We start from the raw sequence: 22,813 nt of genomic DNA on the forward strand, positions 1-22,813 counted from the left end.
CCTTTCCATAAGAATAAATCTCAATGTCTAGATGCAGATGGTAACTGCCGAGGTTTGCAGTTACCATCATCATCTAGATTTGGTGAAGTCCTAGAACAGTTTTCGGGGTTTTCTGAAATGATAATACAGATTTATCTAATTTTATCGGCGGGAAGAATGTTATTACAAAGATTTTTTCAATCACAATCCACCGAAATTTTTGCATAATTTCTGAGAGATTAAACTATCTTTAGTTTTAAATATCCATGGATCAATCATTACTGACAATTCATTAAGCTATATCAGTAGAATAATAATTATAACATTAAACAGTCTTTAGAAATTATTAATGAAATAATATACACGTATTTTTTATTGTCGTATTTGTGTTTAATCATCGAGGCGTTAGCCTGCAGCTCTGGGGACCCAGATTTCAGTACGAGCAGAAGCTTCGAGAATTTTTCATGGGTTTGTTTTGTATATATAGGAGCCTAGCTCATCACCTAGTCGTCCCCATTGTGGGCATGCCGACACGTTTAAAAAGGCGGAAGGAATTGACATTTTCTCAAATGGGGATTTGTGTGATTTTTCAGTTAAGAGAACACTACATCAATACTATAGTGTATTAAAAGCTAAATTTCTATAAATAAAAAGATTATTTTAGGTATATACGCAAGATAATAAAATGTCAATATTTTACGATTTTTGCATTTAATAGAAAAATATATAAAATATTACAAAATCTTATTGCAACACCCGATGTGACTTTCAAAAAACCGATTGTGACTTCAAATTCATAAATTAAAATATTTGTTTGCAAAATATTTCTAATGATCACAACCTTTTTATGGAGGAAACATTTTATCCTTGCATGACTGAAAAATCTCCTTTGCGAATATCGGCAAGGAGCATATCTATCAGACATTCTTCTTTGGCACCCCAAGACGAATGTCTTCGACCTGAAAATGTAAATAATTGAAAGTTTATTAAATGTTTAACATATTAATTCACTTGTAAATGCCAGAATTGAGAACGTAAAGTTATAATAATGGGAAATTTACTACTGACATTTGGAGAATACCAAAAGAAATTTTAAAAGAGAAATGGTGAACAAAAGTTTGAGCTAGAAGAATATATGATACACTTAAAATTTCTCGAAATTACTAATGGTAAGGAATGTCCAATGGCCTGGCCTTCATTTCATACATGCCATTTAAGAGTGAGTAGATTGATCCAATGACCAGTGAACATGTTCGAAGATGAACGGCCTGTGCATTCAATAGCCAATCAGCAAGCCGCTTTCGAATTACGAGGCGACGATGGCGCGGTGCTGTAACCAAATACTTCGCTCAGGGTGTTGTTCAATTTTATGAATCGGCTCGATGAGAAAATTGAACATAAACAACTTCGTAAAATGAAGGTTAGGTCTAGAAAGCCAGAAAGAAGATAATCAGAAGATCGTGTGGAGAACGAAGTAACGCGACTTATAAGAAGCTACTTAACCCAACACCAGAAAACCCGAATGCATATGTTCGATCCGTAGATCAGAAATTGAACCTAGCTGTTCAGAATTTCAGAAATTGAATCTACTCTCTATTATATAAAGTGCAAATATTACGTATCAAGATAGCAATGAATACCCCAAATTATTCTGGTAACCAGAATATCCGGGCCAAAAAAGCGTTTATTGCAAGCATTTTCCATAAATTTTTCTAAGACCTTGTGATTGACGATTAAAAATACAGTAAGTGCTCTATGATCCAGCAGATGTACCTAGGAGGAAATATTTCTGCAGCAGAGACTCTGAGGGTATGGATTATCAAAGTAAATTCAAGAGCAGAGTTAAATATTCAAAAAGACACTTGTGTGGCAAGTGTGGATGCAGACCGATACAGTTTGCAGAGGAGACTGTGAATGCGAATTCGTATCTGAACAAATGTATCAAGACGAAGTTATTCGCGTTCATAACTAATCATCATAAAATCGAGGAAATCTTGTTCTGACATTATGCAAAAAGTGGAAAATTATCTCCATCATAAACTTAATTTTGTCTCAAAGAATAAAAACGTCCCATGTACCACAAAAACGCAGAATAGAGATTTTTGGCTATCTTTTGCAGAGAGCCCAAATTCTTTCTATTCCTATTCGTGGTCAGAAATCGAGAAAAATCTAATTCATCCAAAACTGTTTCTGGGTTCAACAGAATTTGGAGAAAATTAGTAAAAAAGTCGCCTGTGAATCCGGAAAAGCATTGTGGACAGCGCCTGGAAAGTACTGTGACGAAGTGCCTACAGTGGAATCGCAACGACCATGAATACTAGGACGTCATACAGAGATTATAATTCGTATAATAGCCATAATTCACATTTGTAATGGAGCCCGAGCCATTGGATATTCCTTATACAAACAGCATTTAATTAATAGTGAAGAGGAGGAGGAAATGCGAAGCTTTAGCATGCAGACCAAGAACCAAAGTACCAATGCCAACTTTTTTAAAAAAATGTTAGTGTGCATACGTGAATTTATTTTCTGAAAAATTCTCGAAAACGAAATAGTCCACTGAATGGATGAGACTGAGACTTGTAATCTGTTGAGAAGAGTTTTAACAGTGGATAAACAATAGTTTTATTTTAAGTTACTCTTATTAATATTTAAGCAATACTTTGTTAGGAAAAAATTCGAAAGTTTAATTTAGCAACAGATTTTATCCTAAAATTAAGATTTTATTGTTTTGATAACGTACCTCTTCTTCCTTTTTTCTTTGAAGATTCATCTTTCGCTTTTTCTTCTTGGAGACTACAATCTAAAAAGAATTGTATTATAAGGTCTTCCAAAATGAATGTTACCATTTTAAATTATTGTTATTATGTTAATTATTATCTGGGAAATGCGAGATGGGCACCAATCAATAAAGTAACATCTCCCATCTGCATTCAAATATCTTGTTCTACTAAGCCTAGAAGTGCTGTAAACGAAAATGGCAACTCAATCAATCAATAGTTTATTAATGTACTGTACAGTACATTGTACTGTACATGTTTGGCATCGCATAAAGCATAACCAGGATACAATACCGTTAAGGTATGACAATAAACTAGGGTAGATGTTACATCGAGATAATACATAAATCAGGTAATAGTGGGCAGTAATACATAAGATAGATAAAATACTTAAGAAACATGAAAGATACATAAAACATGAAATGAACTACTAATAATAAAACACTATACAAAGCAGTAATAAAAAAATATATACATAAAATTATGCAGGACTTGATTGCAATGATTACTAGGGTAAATATAGCGAAGGTACACAAATTGGGTTATAATAAAAAGTTAAGTATGAAATAAGTAAAATACAAAAGATACATAATACACGAAATGAGTTGATGATAATACACTATGCAAAATAGTAGAAATGATATAAAAGTTAATACACTGCTGGCCATCCAAAATGCAACACCAAGAAGGACCAGAGATATCACAGCCAAATTTATTTGGGAGATAACACGTTGTACAAAGATCAAATACAGTCTCTTGTGAAGTGAGGAAGACGATGGAATCAGTATGGAGTGTTGCCGCCATTGCTGGCTATAACCGCTGCTAGACGCCTCATCCAAAGCCTCTTTGACTCAATGCTATGTTGTTGGGGTATAGAGCATTCCATGCTGCTTCCACATATTGCCAAAGTTGATCTGGTGTAGCAGTGGGTGGTGTATCCTGGGCCAGTCGTTCTACAATCATCGACCAGACGTTTTCTACAGGCGAGAGATCGGGAAAACAAGGAGGCCAACGCAGCAATGCAATCTGATGGGCAAAGAAGAAGTCTTGAGCAATGCGTGCCACGTGTGGTCGCGCATTATCCTGTTGGAATGTGGTCGTTGGCAAGCTCTGAAGATAAGGGAGGACAACAAGCTCCAACACCTCAGAAATATAGCGCTGGCTGGTCAGTGTACTGGCAATGCATATTAGGGGGTGCGGGAGTGGAATCCAATACCATCCCCCAAACCATAATACAGGGTCTAGGACCAGTATGGCAATGCATATGACAACAGTTCAGCAGTCTCTCACCACGGTGTCTCCAGACTCTAATCCGACCATCGTGGTGTTGCAGGCAGAAGCGGGATTCATTAGTAAAAAACAATGTCATTGCATTCGGTTGTCCATGTCCGTCATTCATCGCACCATTGCTGGCACAAATGACTGTGGTTTTGACTCAACGCTACACGCAGCAATGGACGCCTTGTGGATATTCCACTCTGCTGCAAACGACATTGAATGGTATACACGCGGACACCGATTATTGCACAACAGACCAAATTTGTTGTGATATGGTTCGTGATGTGGCACAGCAATCCATCACTGCCATGCGCACGATATGCCTGTCATCACGTGCAGTGGTGCAACGAGGTGGGTGCAATAGGTCCTATCGGTCCCTCATTCCTTCCTGCATCCAGCGGTTACAGATCTGCATCACATTTGCTTGCTTACGTCTGATACGATCACCGATTTCTCTGAAGGATAATCCGCAATCCCTATAGGCAACTATTCTTCCTCGGTCGAACTCAGAAACGTGCTCGAAAGATACTCATTTTCTTCTGCATGGCATACTGAAGCTGCTTACGCCAAAAAAACGCACGAAAGAACAATTCCAGTACTTCAAAACGGCCTTCTGTTCTCCCTTTATATAGGGAGCATAGAAGCTCCGCTTGCAGGTGGTGCAACAGGTGCCTATGATGTGCGTCTGCACTGAAATGCTAATCACTTGCACATCTCATCGCCGTAAACACATGGTGCAAATTTTACTTTATTTGGATGCTTCCTTCAGGGTGTTGCATTTTCGATGGCCAGCAGTATATATACAATGATCGTACAGGACGTTTATTGCGTCGCAAGTCCGAGGAGAGGAAGGTTATTGGGAGTAAGTTGTCACAGGAGACAGAATTCGCAGAATTTTTAGCCATCCTGGAGAAGGCAAGGTATATCTCTTCATTGCTGAGAAGATCTGAAGGATGGCAGGGCCATGAAATTTCATGGTCATTTAAGAGAAGTGTTATCTCCAGGAATAGATGACTACATAGGGATTTTTCTTTTTTGGTCTTCTTGATTCAAAGTCAGGGATAATTTTCTGGATATCTTTTTCTAGGATTTCTATATCTTCTTTTCTGTTTAGTTCCACCGCAATACCCCCTCCGCCTATGCGTCGTATACGCTCTATTCCTATCTTCAATTTTGAGGGGTTGACATGTTTTTATATGGTTTTTTGAATATTCTCACTATTTTTATTTTTCCCTTTATTATAAATTGACAGGACGTCTTTAGCTGGATTAGATTTGTGTTTATGAGTAGAGGCAGTAGTTTTACTGGATTTCAGGACAGTACTAAAAAGTGGTAGGTTGAGTTTTCCATATTGTTTATTTTCATCAAGTGTGGTTAGTTTTTCTTGAATCTGTTTCCGTAATTCCATAATGTTATTATTAGACTCGTTTTCCATGATTTTGTCGAGTTTTTTAGAAATCAGTTCGAAGTTTTGTTCAATTGGGTTGAAAAGGAAGACATCAATCACCCTTTAAGAAAACTGATTATGAAATCCCCATACTGTTGATAACAAGGCGAAACTTGGCACACATCAACAAGGAATTGTTTAAGTTCTTCTAGGATTGTGTAAGCCAATTGTTTTTCAAAATCCATGATACTGTAGTAAAATAAAAGGACTTAAGTAACGGTTGATGGAAGAGTGTAAAGAATGGTCCTAAGGCCTGTATAATAAAACGACAGGTAAAGATTAGAGCAGAGCCAAGAAAACGGCATCAATAGACCGCCCAACTGAAAGAGACAAAAACAGCTCCGAAAAAAGCGCGTCGACCTGACACAGGAGGCCCGCAACTGCAATAGAGAAGTTGTTTCGTGTTCTGCCATTTGCAAAGTCGGAATCAATCATCATTATGCAACACGAACTGTAGAATTGGTCCTGCTATGAAAGGAGTGACAACGAATATGCTGTACTTAGTACAGGAAGAATTTGAGTATCGGTTAGATGTGTGCCGTGTGACACGAAATGCAAACAGAAATCGTAATGAACAAATATGAATCTTGAACAGTTTTCCATCGTTTTCAAGTATATTGCAACGTTCTCAGATAATAGTTAACATAATTACAATAATTTAAACATTAGCATTCTTTTCGTATGATCCGGTATGTTAGAATCTAATGTAATCAATATAGAATTTACCTTTCTTAATTTTCGGATCATCTTTTCGCTCCTTCTTCAATCTCTCCGTTCTCGCTTCCTGTCGTCTTCGATCTTCATTATCCTGGAATAATTCGAATGAAATTTTCTAGCTTTCTATTTTCGGATAAATAAATATTAACTTACTTTTTTTGCAGTTTCGATTTTCTGGCAGAAATTATTGAAAATGCTGAGACAATCTTCCACTTTAAATCTCGATTCGTTCTCGCAAAAATGTTGAGCCAAACGCGTTGAATAACGTCCGATTTCCTCGATACCGCTTTGAAGTTCATTCACTTGTTCTCTAGCTTCCTACAAGACACGAGAAAAAGATTTAATTTCATTATAGCAATTTTAATAATTAACTATTTACCATATTTAACGTTCACCTTAATAAAATCGCCGAAGTATTCATTTAAACTGGGATCGTTTTTCTGAATTTGAGTGTCGAGTTCTTCTAATCCTGATTTCAACTGTTTTACTTCAATTGTTAATCCTTCTACCGATAATCTAGGGAACAAATTTAAATATAAATTAAAAGATATCTAGACAATGGTTTTAAACTGATAACATTTACAATACTATACTACAAGACGGACATTTTTGAAACACTCTGCTCTGTAGGCATTAAAACCTTTTTTTAATTTCATTGTAGATTCGGTCAGGCCCACAATGGGCATATAGGATGAGGGACAGGACCCGACGTATCCCCAAAAATATTCTTGGGGTTTTTAAACCGCCCGGTTTCGATTCCGGATCCTCAGTGCTGTAGGCTGACTTCTTAACTATCTTAGCCGGGATGTTGGAATAAACTCGTAGGGGTGCCACAAGATTTTCTGATAAAGTTTAAATAATTAGCTATCAGGTGTTTGGCACACCTGATAGCTAATGTAAACTAATAACTGAATGATTTTAAAATACTGTATAAGTTAATATGATTTCTAGAAGCATTCGAATTAGAAATCTCTTGTGTGTTAGTGTAGGGACCTCTTCAATATTTTTATGGACTTAATGAGAAATTTATTATTTTTAAAATTTTAAATCTATATGAGAATGGTGTTGCTCTATGCGTAAAATAAAAGAAACTAATAAGAAAATGCATTAGCATATTGTATTCCTGTTTAAAAATAATAATTATGCCTTTTTAACAGAGAATTTTGCACTCATAGTTTCATTCTTATGTGCTACTTAGATATAGTGACGAGAAGAAGACAGTTTTTATAAAGGTATGCTACAATATTTCATAATTTTCATATTATCGAGTTATTTTATATATGTAAACTATATTAGATAACTTAAAGTTATACTATACATATAGACATGAAGTATTGCAGGCTCTACACACATTTATACGTAGGCCTACTGAAAGTGCTTGGTTCCTTAAATATGCGTGTACAACACTATCCAATCCAATTATCTCAAACCACAAACTAAAATCATTTAAAATACAAACATATTTGCTATTTTTAAAACACAAAATGTTAATATTCGTATTCAATAACAATAAATAAAATTAATTATTGCGGTACGAAGTGTTAAATTTATCAGCAACTAACTGTTCAAATTAAGAACTTTTTACTAATTAAAATGGAAAAAGTAATGTTTAAAACATTATTAATTTTCTTTCTGAACATTTTGAAGGTCTTATCGTAAATTATGTGGGAATTATCGAGGAGGAAAAAACCTGTTTATCTCCTTATCTTTTTTCCTGTCAGAACTTAACAGCTCTTCGAAATTGAAAGTGGAAAAATGAAATTCTCCTCGATAATTTCAATTTATATTTTAATGAACACTGTGTTAATTAAAATAACCAGTAACTAAAAGTAATCACCGTGAAGATTGAGGCATTTGTCATATCAGTGAACGAGCTTTCCCATCCCCTCTTCATAGAACGTTGCCTCCAATGACTCGAGATGGGTCATAACGTTGTTTTTAAGATCGTCATTAGTCTCGAACCTTTGACCTCCTAGCCACTTTTTCTGTTCAGGAAAGAAGTGGAAGTCGCTCGGCGCTAAATCGGAGTTATACGCTGGGTATTTAAAATTCTAAGCTGAGTGGAAGTCTTCACACCTTTAATGTGCGAAGACTTCCACCTCTTCCCTGAACTGAAAATTTGGCTAGCAGGGCAGAGGTTTGAGACTAATGACGATTTCCAAAACAACGTTGTTAAGGTCATCTCGATTCACTGGCGGCAACATTCTATGACAAGGGGATGGAAAAGCTCGTTCACAGATATGAAAAATGTCTCAATCTTCACGGTGGTTATGTCGAAAAGTGACCATGTTTGTACCTAACTTTTGGTAATAAATTCATTTTGTCATTTACACTTGTTTTTTATGGACCATCGGAGCTTGAAAAAACCGCCGCCGTATATATATATAATGCAGTTTTATCTTTCGTTTCGCGCTGTGGGTCCTCACAGGACTTGTTTTAATCATATTCATCGTGGGTTCGGACAGGCCTACGATGGGGGTTTGGTTTGATGAGATGTCGACTCAACACATGAACTGTGTGTGGAGTGGATGCCCAGGAAGAACTTTCTGAGCCAAACTAGTCTCTATTTAGTTGTTAGACATGTAAAGAAAACCTGGAAAATGTCAAGTAGCCAGCTCGTTGATCAGGCGCGAACCTGCGAAGTGCGACCAGTGTTTTATTCACTCGCTCCCACGGTGAAAAAGGCTGGATGTTGAGGGATGAAGAGTCGATATACCCGACTACTCAAAAAATTCCATCTGGCATCATATTCAATATGACAGACGGCCGGGGCCATCCGGACATGCCAGGCCCCGTCCCTCACCATCCGACCGCCCCATTATGGGCCTGGTTGAACCTATAATGGGCTTGCTGAAGCTGAAAGAGGACCTCTTAGTGCCCACAGGGTGAAAAGAGTTTAAAAACAAAAATATTCAATATGACTCACTTCGAACATTCTGACAAGAACTGAAGATCGTTTGTGAAATTCAGCATCTCCGGATCTTCTTTCTCAGCAACATCCACTAAATAATGCAACAATGTCATTCGTGGTTTGTTGGCTCTCGTTTCCATTAATTTTCCCAAAGTATTCAATCGAAATCCAAAAGCATTTCCAGCGTAACTTCCCTAAACAACGAAATATCTTCGATTGTTATTATTATTATTTTAAATTCATTAGATACATAGACTAAATCGAATAAGAAAAAAATTGTTCTCACGGAATTTAAGAAGTTTCCGGTAACCAAAATGATTTTAAAGAATTCTTTAAGAGATTTGTTGTTGAGAATCGTCTCACAAGTTTCTAGGTAATGCTTTATTTGAGGTTTGAGAACGTCCACACTTGGTTGAAATTCTTCTATTTGTATCATTCCTTGAATTCTTGTTTTGTAGGCTTTCACTTCGGATAGAAGTAAATAAAATTTCTCTGCTATTCCCAATCTGGTTTTGTCACCGTTGTATTCTTTCACAGAAATCAACTAGGATATATAGTGAATTTAAGAAAATTGGAAAAAAAAAATCTTAAGTGTAAGTTATTCTTTATAAATGTAAAATTTAATCTTGAAAACATGAAGGGCTGAATGTTTACTTAAGCAAATTTCAATTTTTAACATTTTATATTGTTGGCTTTTATTAGTTTATTATGGATGGATCAAAACATAATGGAATAAATTTTTTTATTTATGAATGTTTTGTTCTTTGGCCGCGGCCGTCGAGAGGGAGAGAAATGGAGAATTTTTCCCGGGCCTGAAGAAAACTTAGGGTTCAGTGGTTTCATCCCCTAAAAATTAACAAAAAAGCTTCGAGACTGCTTTTTCCCCGAGCCTTATAAAAACTCTCAAGGACCCTTCTTTTAAGCCTTAACTAAGCCTTTATAGTCATATTTATCATTGGTTCGATCAAGCTGCAATGGGGTGGCCGAGCAGTAAAAGACGGGACTGGACACGTCGGATAAAGTAGCCTATGAAAACTTCTTAGATTCTCGACCCGGAATCGAACCCGGGTCCCCCAGTAAAATGGTCTTCGATCGTCTCGGTCACCCGACGATCAACACAATGGAATCATTCGCATGCTTGAGGAATTGGATTCGAGTTTAAACCACTCTAAATTGGAAAACGTATTAGGAAAAGTTGGTACACTCTAATTTTCTATATAAAATAAAATTATGGAAGATATGATTGAACCACCACGACTTATATAATTAATGTAATACTGTAAAAAGGAAAAAAGTCAATTATATATTAATTAAAAAAGTTTTAAAAATCATTTCTTGTGCTTACTTCGTTGCAGGCAGGCAAAATTTTAATTAATGTTCTCAATCTCTCGGATCCTATTTTTGTAGCTTGGCAATTTTGAATAAATTCCACCAGTTGTTTTTCTCCTCCTTTGAATTGCTTCAAAAATATATTAATGTTCAGACTTCTTTTTGGATCTAGCAAATTTACCTAATAAATAAAATAATTAGCGTGACATTTTTATATTGAATATTAAAACTTCATTATTTCATCTCTCTCTAATTTCTTCTAGGGAATTCGTTTGTTTGGAAAATTTAAAAAGAAACGTCCCTGAAAATGGCCGATATTGGAAGTTTGATTGTATTTTTTATTAATTATTCAGTAGCGCATCATTTTAAACCAATTAAAAAATTATATATAATTTTTTTTTTAATTTTTACCTCAGAAGCGTTTTTATTTAACTTCTTTTTCTCATTAATCAAAGGTTTACTTGTTGACTTTTGACAAAACAATTCTTCTACTTGTTCAAAGTTAAGATGAACATTGCTTGATTCTTGATATAGTTCATTCCATATTGATTGCCCTAATAATAATAATAATAATAATAACTTAAATTGCTTAATTAAATATTAAATTATATCTGCTCTATATTTGTAAATATTCAACAGTGTTCAACAAGAACTTAACACGTTCTTCCCCACGGTTTTCAATTGTTACTAGAAATGCTATTAATTAAGCACAGGAAACGTCATATTTACACGTGTATTTTCAATAATTGTCGCTAAAATCGAAAAATGTCTACGCATTTTGCATTGTTCCGTAAGTAGATCTTTGGTTGATTTTCGAATAATCACGAGGATAAATATTCATTAAACAATCGTTAATTTGAACCTTTAGTGATAGACTATCGTACAAAATTGTGCGCTTATTTACGATAGTTTATCACTGAAAGTTCGAGTTTTTATTCATATCTAATCTGTAGATTTTTGTTTTAATTTAAAACTATTCTAAATTGTAAAAATTATAATTTTTCGTACCACTGACGTTAGCTGAAGGAATTTTGGACCAATTCAAGATCTTCATTTTTTTATTCGGTTTTGGGAATGTATGAGAAGAACCTGGTTGTAAATAAGCAGGAAGTGATTGGAGAGTATAATTTCCGGTTGCTGGTTGAATTAAATTTCCTTGATGAGAAAACTGCTCCGAAGATCCAGATGCAGGATGACACGATAAAGGTGGTGCTGATGATGATATACATTCAAAATTTGGTAAAGGTGGAGGTGGCGGCGGTGCGAGAGGAAGACCAGGAAGAGGAGGAGGTGGTGGAGGAGGAATAAGACCAGGGGGAGGTGGTGGAGGAGGAATGAGACCAGGGGGAGGTGGTGGAGGTGGTGGAGGAGGAATAATACCAGGAGGAGGAGGAGGAGGAGGAGGAGGTGGTGGTGGTGTGGTGGTGGTGGTGATGGTGATGGTAATGATGGAGAAGAAAGAGAAATAGGAGGGAGTGAGTGAAAGGTTTCAGGAGATTCCGATTCATGATGAGAAAACGGTAACAAATTTTCTGAAAGTGATTCAACATCTGTAACCGATGAGGCATCAAAGCTCGGGTTGTCGCATTCTTTTTCACTAGATTCTTTCGAGGAAGAAAGTGTGTTAATAAAATTCAAACACGCTCTTTTCTTTCTTATGTAACTGTTTTCTGAGACAACGGGTAATCTTTCACTGTTTTCGACGTTGTAATGACTGTTGATAGATTCGGATCTGGATATCGGATGACCAGAGTCTTCAGACATTATACTTTCCACATCGGTGTCAAGATCAGCAAGATAACGCTCCATACAAGAATTTTGAATGCGTTTGCTATCGAAGTGTTCCATCTTTTTTACGTAATTGCTGGAGATCGATTCTAAAAGATTCCATGCTTCATCACTGAAAATACAGTTTAAGTGGCAAATAGAAAAAGTTTTAGATAGTAATATAAGTAAACTTACCTTTCTTCATATTTTGGATCTAAATTATCCAAATTTTGTAATAAAATAAGAAATGAAAAATAATGTGGAGTATCTTGCACCTAAAATAATCAAATGAAAAATACTTAACAATAAGAATTTTATAGTTTATATAATAGAAAGTATTGTAATAAAGATTTTAATTATACTATTGATAAATAATACAAATATTTTATTTAATTATTCGAAAATATTTGCAACGCTACAACAGCTTAAAAACAATAATATACATCTAAAATTTAATAAATAAAAATATTTCAATGGCATTTTTTTTTATAATATACATACAATAATGGAAGAAATATTTAATTTTTTTTTTATTTTGGAATATTGCAATAATACTGCTTTGGCTATAAATATTATAAGCTATTCTTTATGTATTCCCTATATAAAAGTCCAGAAGCGTGGGGAGAATAGAGCCTTAGAAATGGAATGGACTAGAGCTTTGTAATCTGCAATGTAGCAGTGCTCCCTCCTTTTGGAAAAACAGATTGTACTTCTTCCAACTGAGAAGTAACAAATAATTCCAGCTTATCCAAGTAATTTGTCAGTTTTAAAAAAATACAGTGAAGGGTGACAATGACAGTGTGAAAGATGACAGTGGTTGTTGGTACCGTCGCTAGAAACAGTCTTGTAATACATATAAGTTGTAGACACCGTGTAAATTTAAATATTAATGTTTAAACTGTGGTTTAATAGATTTTCTTTTTGTTTTCTTAATATTTGTAATTAAAACTATTACTAGGGTATAAAATTGGCTCTAGCTACTTTATAAATTTGGTAACAAAAGCAAATTACGTCAAATAATGATGCCATCTCTGATTCGTAAGCAAATTATAGCAATATTGTATTTCCGAAATTACAATAACAATTGTATTTAAATTTCCTGTATTGTTTAAAAAATACATTTTTAAAAAAGGCATTTTAGCAATTTATCAAGTAACAATACGGTGTTATGAAGGAATTTTTATAACTAGTTTTATTCAAATTTAATTAGATATGTCCGTGTGGACTTGACACCTCGTTCCTCTTGCCCATAGACTTAACATTGTGAACTTTGACTTTGTATATCTCCGGTTACGGATCGATTTTTAAATAATTGTTTGCTTCATGACCTAGACCGAGATGGATTCTATTAGCGTGTAAAAAATGATTTAAATCGGTTAAACGGTTTCGGAGGAAAGTTTCTAAAGAAGAGTTTCTTCAAGAAGAATCTGGCCAACTCTCCTTGTATAAACCTTCGTTATAATTTTAAAGTTAAAAATTACTGAACATTTTTCAATTAATTTTGATACTTTAAATAAAAAAAGAATCATATTTAAGCTTACCTTTTTTAAAACAGATTCAAAGATATCGTAATGACTAGACGTCGATTTAATACCAAGACTTTCTTCGTGTTCGTCATCTGCGTGTTTGGAAGTATCAAAAACATGGCATTGGATGAATACATCATCATCATCCACGTACCTCAAAGAACTTATCAATTCTAATAAACCCAAACTAATCATTTCATTACGTATTTTAATTCGCTTTCTCAACTCATTGGTACCAATGATAATACAGTTAATGAAACCCAGAAGCGTGGCTGAATATGACAGAACCTCCGAACCTTTCAGTTCTTGAAGAAGAAAGCTGAATCTATACCTTTGATTTTTTGTAATCTAAACGTGAAAAAAATTATTTTATTACTATATCCTGCATCTTTCATTATTCTAATGCGTTTATATACGGCCAAACGTAAGTACAGCTTCACCGTTCGTTCGCAGCTAAAACTGGCATTAAATCGAATATTGCGCTAAACCGAAGTAACTGATACAATTATAATTATATAAACTAATGGCATACACACAGATTTAATGGCAATCTTGAATTTAGTAACTCTCAGATACTGTTTTAATATTTATGAGACGATCCATTCACTGACGCTTTACGAGAGTGGCGCTATATCGAGGGTTTGACCGTATTATACGAATACATAATATCCACACCAATAAGAATCAAATCTAATTCAAAGCGTACCTTATAAGATTCTAAAGCATCGAGAGCCAAGGCATGACCTTTTTCTGCGTAAACGCATATAGCAGACAGTAATTCGAACACCTGCTTCTTTACCATTGTGTTTCTGTTATCTAAAGCTGGAAAAATGAACAGTTAAAACAATTATTAGGAAAAGACTCGCTAGAAATAATTTATCATAAATTATTTAAACTAAATCTTAGCACTCGAATTTGATACTGAGATCATGTGGCAGAAAAATAATGCAAAATGCCTAGCATTCAACAGACGTTGAGGTGTCTTGCCTTATCGAATTGCTTGAAAACTCCCAAAAAATTAAATTGCATGGACTTTTCGTTACTTTTATCATGAAATACAGATCTCAGAATACAGGGATGGGTTTTATAAAAATAAAAAATAAATGTAAATGCTAGTAAAATCGTCATTAAGTCCGACCCTTCGTGAGATACGCCACACGACCCCCTTTATCTCCCCACCACTTCGACCTTTAACAACCAAAATTTAATTTTCCCCCAAGATTTTTACATTTTTGGCCTGAGGGGACCTCGAAACATCGAGAAATTCAAGAAAAATTCGGGGTTTTTCTCTGCATGTGTGAATATTCGTTTGTGTTGAGGAGGGGCACAGTTTTGTTCCCCCAATTTGAAGCTTAACTCCTGTGTCCTTTGTCGATAATTTCTGAAATTTCTCAGGGAGGTTTGTTTATTGGGGTATTAATACTATTAAATTTTGGTGGTTTTCATCCAAAAGGTTTAAAGGTCGAGGGGTGAGTAGATGCAGTGGATTCACGTATCGTGCTCCAACGGAGTCGAAATTTAAAACCATTTTATAGTAATAAATATAAAAGCTTTTTTAATAAAATAAGCCACCCCACATTAATAATAAAAACACCCTATTCAAATCTATAAGAAAATACGGTAAAAATAAAAATTAAATATATAAGTTCACATTTAATGTAATGATATATATCTATAGAAACAGATAAGTATCATAATAGTATTTTCTCACAGTTACGCAGATATTAGCGTAACTTAAGTGTTAGGCACGTGAAGGAAACACTGGAAACTACACGCGGCCAGTATGCTTAGTCTCGAGTTATGGGATTAGCAATGCGAACGTGCTGAGTGTGTCACATGGTATAATCAATCAAAAGGTATTATTATTACTATTATTATAACACTTCAATAAAAATTATCTAAAAGTATTTGTAAACTTTGTTATCTGAAGTACTTTTTAAAGCTGTACACGTATTCGTGAAGAGGGGGAAGACAGGTGAGGAAGTCACACGCGTGGAGTTGAGTCTTCTCCGGAACTGATACACACAAAAGGCTTATTTTTGAGGTTGTCTGCTCATGGCCCGGGCCAAAATCTTGCTAAATGTGTTGACATGGTTAAGATTTTAAATCTAATTGAGAATTTTTCTGATTATATATTGCTGCATTTTAATAAAACTCAATACTATATACAGTATTATTATTATTCTGTAAATAATAGAATTCCTAGAAAATTGTTAATGTACAATATTTGAAGCGAAAATGTTTCCTCTTATTTCAATTAAAATATTAAATTTAGAATCAAAATGCTGCATCTAACGAACGACGCAAGCAGACAGCATCTACGAGGCGACAACAACAATTGTTAATCTGACGTCACCTAACAGCTGCACGAAACGAACGTCACACATGTTGAAATAAACCGCAGATATTTCGGAATGATTTTTACACAAAGCGCATTTATTACGCCACTCAAACTGCATTTTTTTCAAGTTATTGCATTGAACATATTTTTCCCTTAACGATTTAAATGCTAATTTATCAATTTTCCAGAAAAAAGCGCAAAATCGGGGTACAGTAGACTCCGATTTTACGCTTTTTCTGGAAAATTGTCATAAATCGAATCTTTTCTAGTGTAAGTTTACGATTCTATTCCGGGAAATTAAATTTAAATTATATAATCCATTTCAAAATATCCAATTAAAATGTGGTATTCTCATACGATCATAATTAAAAGTTTATACGATCGTAAAAGCGGGATTATCGTGTAAAGGAGAGTTTCATCATATTGTATATATTTTTTATTATGGAAACGTCTACCATACGGAATTAGAAAACTACATAAGAATCAACGAAATCACCACGAAAACAGGAAAATTTTTAAATAAGTGGATCATTCCAATCATTTTCTCAATAATAAAATGGACAATAAACTTCAGTTCCTTAACGCAATTTACCGATAATTACTTTTTACCTATCTGTGATATTAAGACAGTGATCATCCGGGTAAAGAACAATTTAAAATCCATCCCGGATGAGAAGAACGGAGGATTCCTAATAGAAATTTAATGAATTTTATTCACACAGTAAACATGTTGAACCGTATAGAAAATACCTCCTCAACAGTTTATACGCAGAGTTTAGAATGTTGAAACGAAAAATTCCACCGTTATAACGATTTAATTTACCAAATATGTATTTAAAAAATGGATTTCCGATTTCCAGTTACGTGAATGGCAACAATTCGTATCACGTATATTATCGACACTGGATAAAAGCCATCGAACACTGGCGGTTGGTCGTGGTTTCGCGCTGGCCAACACTGGCGGGTTGGTCGTGGTTTCGCGCCTGGCCAACGTGAAGAAAACCCGGAAAAACTCCACGTTGGCCCCGTTCCACCGGAAACTGGCCTAAATAGAGGCCAGTTTCCCGTGAAATGTTACGTTACACTTTATTTTTTTACAAGTAAAACATACTGCCGAACATGAAGGAGTAAATTCAAATTATTTTATTGGTGAGGATCCGCAGGGTGAAGTTGTTGAAGTTTAACATTCTGTATCAGCTGCGTAATTGCAGGGAAGTGTGGATGAAGCCTGTTAAACTCCAACAATTTATAGCAAACTAACTTGAATTAGTCTTTCTCAGCGCCCTACTTTACCTGTAGAACAATAAAGACCAATACAACTCCTATAGTTTCAGACTATCTTATGGAATACTTGTACATATTTTTTAAATATTTTATACACAAATATATATATATATATATATATATATATATATATTTAAATAGGCATTTTAAAATCGTTATTACAAGAACTAATATAATTAAAATCGAAATTTTACAAGGAAAAGTTCGAGTTTTTATCAAACTAGACGACATTTCTTCGTTTTTATTCGCTCTAAATGTCATAATATAAGCTAATTAACTAAATTAAGGTCAAGTGACCGTTAATCTCTTATTGTTTTCAATAGATAAATGTTGGTGATACTTTAATCGCACTTTCTAAGTAGTAAATTACTTCGTAACTGAAGCGCAGACAATACGGCGAATTTATTTAAATTCGTGATATTATCTGCTGTATATTTTAATCAAATAAAAATTCTTTTTAATTATAAAATTAACCTTGATAATGGAAATTACTTTTAAGATATTCAAAATTATACACAAAATTAATTCGAAATTTCGTTTTACTGCGGTCAAGAGTCATCGATATTTGTCACAGCCATTCTTTTTTTTTTAATGAAAGATTGATTAATGTAACCCTTGGTGCCAAGATGGCGGTTCGTCTCTGATTCCAGCAAGGAAACAGTGGGACGCACGTTCTAATCTAACCTATTCTAATAAATTACCATAATTATTAGCAACCAAATTATTAGAATAGGTTAGGTTAGAACGTGCGTCCCACTGTTTCCTTGCTGGAATCAGAGACGAGCCGCCATCTTGGCACCAAGGGGAACATTAACCGAAAGATTTTTAATTATTTACATTAATTTTCGTTTGATTTATAAGTTGCCTTATGATCTACATGTTTACATTGCTTAATTATTTTGTAACATAGATTTATAGTCACGTTAGAGAAGCGCATAATTCCTCTGCTCTTCTGAACACATCTATGACCTTTAGTAACCTTTATTATACATGGATCATGATGTATTAACATCTGTTAAAGTTCCATGAACTTTCAGGCTTTATATTTTATGTTTTCGAATTTTTCTTGAGAATTAATTATACAAGTCACGACAGGATAAAGGAGATATCCCACATAAAAATTAAAACACCCACACACTTTGACCTCCAATTTACATCTTGCTATTTCCAAGTATTTAGTGAAATAATGCATTAAGATCTCGAAAGAGTTATTTGGCAAGCATCAAAATAGGGAAGTTTAGGTAAATTTCCTTTATTTAGTCACATGTTTAGATTTATGTAACCTAAGATATACGAAAAATAAATTATTATATCATCTTTGGTTTTTGTAATTGTAACCTACCTATCAAAACAATTGTAACTTCCAGGTATCTCTGTATTGCGATAAGTGGGTTAATTTATAATGGCTTTTATTAATTGGAGAAAATAATTAAACGTATTTTACGCCTGAAAAACCTGAGATGTAGAAAAAGGAATCAAATACAGGTCATGACTTAATGCAGGAAACAATTATTAACATTTAGTTTTATATAATTGAAGCGAGTATTCAGTTAATTAAATATTGTGTAGGGGGATCAACGAATGGAATAAAATAATTTTTTACTGAATACTTTAGCCAATTGCTAGATTGATTATCCACTATTTTGACTTTTTTATATTGAGATATTTTTAGAAAATATAAATAAAAAGTCATGGATCCGATTACACATCCTTCTATATAAATATACACATATTTACATACATGTTTTTCTTTTTGTTCGAGAAGTGTTTCAATAACAGGTTTACTTATAATGAAATCTGATAATTTAAGACGTATAAGCCTATATATTGTATAGTGTATAATCAAATTTTCCAGGCAACAGAATTCACTCGAATAAATCTAAAGTACGAAGGAGAAAATGCAGTAATTAAGGTAAGATAATGTAATTTATATTCGGCAGAAAATTTAAATATTAGAATTACATAACCACCCTTCCGCAGAAACGAAATGACCTTGTTCCGAATCGCCGAGGCAGGGAAAGAAAACTGGTTTTATCTCGTTGCTTCTAACCATTTTCGATTTCTAACCAATAAATGAAGTTTAACGACCGCAGTTTTTGATATCTGTTAGAATTTAACAGACTAAAAGTTAAATATCCAATAATAATAATTAACAAAACGGAACTGAGAATGCTTGTATGACGTAAACAGACCAATTCGGTGACGTATCTAAGCGTCATCCGGAAATTTGTTTTCGTAAGTAGACCTAAGAAGGCTTATTTACATAAATTTTTAGTCTGGTATGTTCGCTTTCTCTCCCTAATGTGCCTTTGAATATAACTATGTATTAAGAGGATATTAATACAGATAATGGACGGATAAAGTACCAGCCTATCGCCTAATTACATTAAAATACAGCACATTACTTAATACTATAAAATATCTAAGAATGAATCAAAGGAATTTCTACGTCAGCATGATTTGGTAGATGCTTACTTTAAAACACTGGCAAAATTTGTATAAATTTCTATGATTTAGCTTTAAAATTAAAGCATTAAAACAATTGTGAGCTTTATAATTAATTGCAGCACGCCAGTGAGTAGGTAGAGCGCTTACTCATCTCGATTCATCATCAAAAATAAATCTTTCAAGTAGGAAAAAACACAGAAAATTGTATTCATTTCTAATACTTAACAGGAAAAAATAATGGCTTGGCAAGACAAATTGGCATATTCATAATTATAAAACTTTGTACTACTTGTAGGTGGAATACACATCCGTTTACTTAATCCGAGGAAAATAAAAATTGTTATTGCATTTTTCTATTGAATCGGTAATTGGAGAATAAAGACAAACTACAAAATATCTAATTCATGTCATTACACATGTTGCTGATACGATTATTTAGTAATTATAGATAAATATGTATTGCCTACACATACGTTCGGTATCAGATACTAGAGTAAAATAGAAGTATATGGTTACAAACCTTTAGCTAATTTCCTAGTGTAATCGGGCCTTCTTACGATATATTCGAGTCCATGTTTGGAATTTATAACTGCTCGAACGCACTCGACGCACTCCAACTGCAGCAGAGCGTCGGAAAATTTCACATTTCCACAGTTTCGCCGGCTCAATACTTCCAAACTCTCCAATAAAACTTCCAATCCGTCCAACTCCATAAATTCTATCATCCATTGTGATTTGCACTGAGAAAATAGTTTCCTTAATCCTGTGTAATTCTGTATACTGGGAGACCTTAATAGCTTGATGCATTTTTCCGGATCCCAATTTGCATAATTACCTGTCCTTAAATCTTCCATTAAAGTTGTTTTTGTTTTCTTACTTTTCTCTTCTTCTTCATCGTTATCGTTTCTGTTATTCTCCAAAGAAATTAATGTTGTACTTCGAGATTTAGCGGCCAATCCGCTCCAAAGAGATTCGCCGGTGTTCTTCTGCATCCTTTCACTAATTTTAATGAGGAAAAATTTATGACCATCCGAGGAATTTTTTTTTTTTTTTTTTTTTTTTATCGGAATACGACTAATGAAATCCGTAACATTTTTCCAGACGGCTACTCACAATACTAGCACACGTCATAGAATGAACTCACTACAACATTATCGGCTGACTAAATGACGCCCTCTGTTGATAACACAGCGCAAATTATTATTATTTTCTTTTTCTTGCTCGCGGATCGGTTCAGTGTTGCCAATTTAACTATTTTATAATAATAAAAAATTATATTTTTTCTATTACAAATATAGAAATTTAACTATTTTTCCATTTTTTATAGCTACATATAAAAAACTTTTTTCAATGTTAATGTAGCATTTTAGCTATTTTTTTAATTTGATCGCTATTGGCAACATTGATCAATTAAATTTGTGACGTTACTACTTGATTTCGAGAGTACGAATTTAAATTGTTGCATTATTAAATTTAAATAATGGCCTGTGTTTTGCTTTATTTACAGCTGCAATGTATTGTTTTATGTTTACATATTGTTATATGTAATGAATGACGCTTAATATATTAATAAAACTGTTTATTTTGTTGATTCATTTTGATTGACGAGTTTGTAGCGTTATTTATTGGCAAAATATATGATTCATAAACTTAAAAAAATACAATGTTGGCTATAATCATCGATCAGTTATTTTACATAATCAATTTTTTCTAGTCAGGAAATTAGTTTTTCCCCCCTTCTTCTTACTGAACATGACACTTTAAATTTGGTAACCTCATTAGAGCGTAACAATAACTACATTATGCTTGCCCTTGAAATTGTTTCACATGTTTAGTTACTCGTTAGGTTCTAATACTGTTACAAAACATTAAAAATACACAGCTTTAACGAAATGAAATATTCTTGGCACATTCTAATATTAAAATATCTCGTTTATAAGCTCTTAGAAAATCACTTAAACGTCATGATCTGAGGTTTAAAATATTTTAAATAAATAATACAACACAGAAATGGCCGATAGAAAATATGGCATTTGATACAGTTATAATAATAAAGCATTTAAACCGGTCCAAAGCAAAGTCTACTGTGTTCTTTAGTAAAGTTAAATAATAAATTTAGTAAGGTGAAAGTATTTTTAACGTATAAAAATATATATTAATCAATAAATAAATGTGGAGAACGTAATGAATAAACTTTTATAAGCTAATTAACAATTGTTAACGATAAATAATGAAAAAAGATGGATAGTTTACCTTTTAATTAATGGAAAACTAACGTTTATATATGCTTATAGGCTCCTATAATTTTATATTATTTTATTTATTTTATGATCCAAACAGTCAAATCACTGTTTGCCTCCATAATCACCACAAAAATCTATCGCTCTTCAAGTTAAAACGGAGAAAATAGACCTGGCAATTATTTAAAAAAGTGAGTATCTCGCCTCCTATTATTATATTATTTTTTAAATTTTATTTTATAGAAAGATAAAAAAAAAAAATAAAATTGTTACGAATACTTTCACGTTTTTTCCTCTCAAGATTTTACTGCTCTAGGCGTGTCTAAATCGAGACCTTGAGTGTAATCATAAACTAAATGTAAATATCTAATATCTTTTTTAAATAAAGTTATATCAATTTTAATAGTCTATTATATAACTTAAGGTGAAAAATAATAAATAAATACAACAAATATAGAACTTGAAAGAAAGAAAGTTGTATAAACATTATATTTTTGTTTGGTAAAAGACAATTGAAGGTCAGACTTGTCATTGAGTAAACCGCTTAAACAAAATCTCTTGAGGGGAATTTTACCACTTACATTCTTTAAAAATTATCTAAATAGCGTTATCTGTGGAATTCGAAGAGAAAATATATAAATAATCTTAACAAAACATTGAACCTACTGAAAACAATGAAAATATATAATAGTGAGATTATATAAAAAATTTAATGTCTTTAAATATTAAGGTTTACCACAAATTACGTTCGATTCCAGCATTAGTC

At 33.5% G+C, this 22,813-nt stretch overlaps 1 protein-coding gene across 1 annotated transcript; it reads right to left on the minus strand.

Annotated features, from left to right (window-relative positions):
- Positions 1-673: 673 nt before the first annotated feature.
- LOC136968204 (inverted formin-2-like) lies at positions 674-20,965 on the minus strand. Its single transcript, XM_067262183.1, is given in 15 exon segments — positions 674-938; positions 2,723-2,782; positions 6,211-6,292; positions 6,355-6,519; positions 6,597-6,717; positions 9,128-9,306; positions 9,399-9,656; positions 10,458-10,622; positions 10,853-10,995; positions 11,450-11,860; positions 11,863-12,341; positions 12,404-12,483; positions 13,750-14,082; positions 14,441-14,556; positions 20,328-20,965. Coding segments are annotated over 15 exon segments (3,162 nt in total). The 5' UTR covers positions 20,800-20,965; the 3' UTR covers positions 674-840.
- Positions 20,966-22,813: the final 1,848 nt, after the last annotated feature.

The sequence above is a fragment of the Centruroides vittatus genome, unplaced genomic scaffold (assembly GCF_030686945.1).
Source record: "Centruroides vittatus isolate TY-2023 unplaced genomic scaffold, ASM3068694v2 contig_1416, whole genome shotgun sequence".
Lineage (NCBI taxonomy): Eukaryota > Metazoa > Arthropoda > Arachnida > Scorpiones > Buthidae > Centruroides > Centruroides vittatus.